The sequence below is a fragment of the Corvus brachyrhynchos genome, unplaced genomic scaffold (assembly GCF_000691975.1).
Source record: "Corvus brachyrhynchos isolate BGI_N302 unplaced genomic scaffold, ASM69197v1 scaffold671, whole genome shotgun sequence".
Classification (NCBI taxonomy): Eukaryota; Metazoa; Chordata; class Aves; order Passeriformes; family Corvidae; genus Corvus; species Corvus brachyrhynchos.
Window position 1 is genome coordinate 668,339 of NW_008236441.1, and position 2,170 is coordinate 670,508.

Genomic DNA, 2,170 nt, shown 5'->3' on the forward strand with positions numbered 1-2,170 from the left:
ATATACACCCACGCCAGCGCACAAAAAGTGTTGGGATATGCTGAATTTTTAGGAGCCTGAAAGACCTTTTCCTGATTCTTTAAAAATAAGGCTTCATTTGCATGGAAGCATTTCCAGAAGCACTGGTTTATAGGAAGTTTTCAGCTTTACAGGTAAAAAAAAATAATTAAAAACAAATACAATGTTAATTTCTCACTGTTATTGTTAAATATTACTGTTACATTAAAGATTTTGCAGGAATAACACTGATTATGGGTTTTAAGCCAGGCTTAGAAATTAAGAAGGAAAGCACAAGCCCTGCAGATGCAATGAAGGGAATCTCCTGCTATAAAAACTTGTTTTCCATGGCAAAAGGAGAAATTTATTGTTGGCCATTGTTATTTTTTTTTTCTTCACACATTTGGCACTGGAAGAAGGTTTTAATTAAAGTGAGGAGCCAAGAAATGTGACCTGGATGTGCAGTACCTGTCCTGTGGGATGGTAGGACAGACAATCCGTAGGAAAGCACCCATATCCAGACTCCAACACCAGGAATTATGGCCTGACAACGAAATTGGGCCATTCTATCTGTGAACAGAACTGGGAATTATGGCTGGTTGCTGTGATGTTTCCAAATGGAATGCAGCCCATCACAGAGCCAGGAGATGCCACTGCCAGTGGTGCTGCTGAGCAAGGAAATCCCTCTGCAACTTGAAAAAAGATTCTGAGCAGTCAGGAGTTTGATGAGTAGAAAATCCAACGCAATGGCAAAGGAGCCTTTTTTTGTAATTATTAATTTTACTCCACATTTTGAAATATAAGCATGTCTTTTCTTGTGCCAGAGTATTGTTCTGAAAAATATATTCTTGTATAAAGCCTTAATCCCCAGAACATTTTGTATTCAGCTAAAGCCTGCTTTTGCCTTTTACAGGTTCTTAACCAGCGTGACATACTCTCTTCCATTTGCTCTGATGGCTGCCTGGGTGCTGTTTATAGCTGATTTTGTTAAAACACTTGTTCAGGAGAAAGATCTGAGGCTTTATGAGGTATGGGGAAACTTCCTGGGGCGTGCAGAATTATAAACAGATTTTCCTTATTAGTGGCTAGTGTGTCTGATGTTCAATATTAAATGGAGCAAAACAAGCATTAAGGAAAATATTCCAGATACCTTTTGTTTGACCTGCAGTGTGTGAATTCTGACATTGTAGCCAAGCTCAAAGCCATGGAAATGCAGGGTGTTTGCCCTTCAAGTGGAGGGAATATTGCTTTGCAGTGCTGAACACAGGAAACATGGGCACCTCACAAAATTACAGGGTTTCTGAAGATTTAAAGCTCTCTAAAAATTGACTTTGAGTCATACCTACTGGGGACAAAGACATGAAAAGTGACTTATTTCCCATCCTTGAAGTTATTATACTTAATATTTCAGAAGGTGCTACATATTACATCAGCTCCTCTGAAATGAAGTTCTTCATTCAGGTTGCCTGTTGGAAAAGAAATGACATTGAGACATTGGGAATTTATTAAATTAACTCCGGTTTTCAGTGTGATCACTGTCAACAGACATGAACAGCAAAGAACTTTTGTCAAACTAAGCTTCAGCAAGCAACAAGAGCTTTGAGCAGATTTGTTTTTTATCCAACACCATGGAAACAAATACTGATTCATCAGAAATGTTTCCAAGAAAGGACACTCTGACCTGTGATGAGGTGGAAAATGAGTGAACCCCAGTGAGTGTTCACTGGCAGCCCCTTACTCTAATTTAGGCAACCATTTTCACTGTCTCCAAGGACCAGAGCATCAGTAATCTTTTTAGCTGTGTAATAATCCACAAGAAGACACCAGCACCTGTAATTTTTCTGGGTTTACCAATACAAATTTACAGTTTTATGCATGTATGGGGAATTAATCATCAGCTAATATAAATTAATATTTCTTCCTTGTAACCACAGTAATTTAGCTATTATTTGTTATCTTGGGCTTGTGTGAGAAAGGTCTGGTTTCAAAGAAATTTGAGAGCTTTTGAGCTTAAGCCACTGGATCAATTATCATTATTTAAAGAAATAAGCAAAATGCTTTAGAAAAGTTACCAATTTAAGGCCAGAAGCTGCTTTGCAGCTTGTGGGCTGTGACACTTGATCCTTGCAGGTCCTGTCTGTGCTGTTCTTTTCCAACAGACTGCTTTGCAAAC

The 2,170-nt window shown here is 38.5% G+C and overlaps 1 protein-coding gene across 1 annotated transcript in view; it reads left to right on the forward strand.

Moving 5' to 3' along the window:
• The window catches only part of ABCA12 (ATP binding cassette subfamily A member 12), a 51,998-nt gene that overhangs the window by 15,412 nt on the left and 34,416 nt on the right, over positions 1-2,170 (forward strand). The window contains exon 15 of the mRNA XM_017747130.1: positions 911-1,025. Coding sequence (XP_017602619.1) covers positions 911-1,025 — 115 coding nt within the window. The remainder of the gene's footprint in view (positions 1-910; positions 1,026-2,170) is intronic.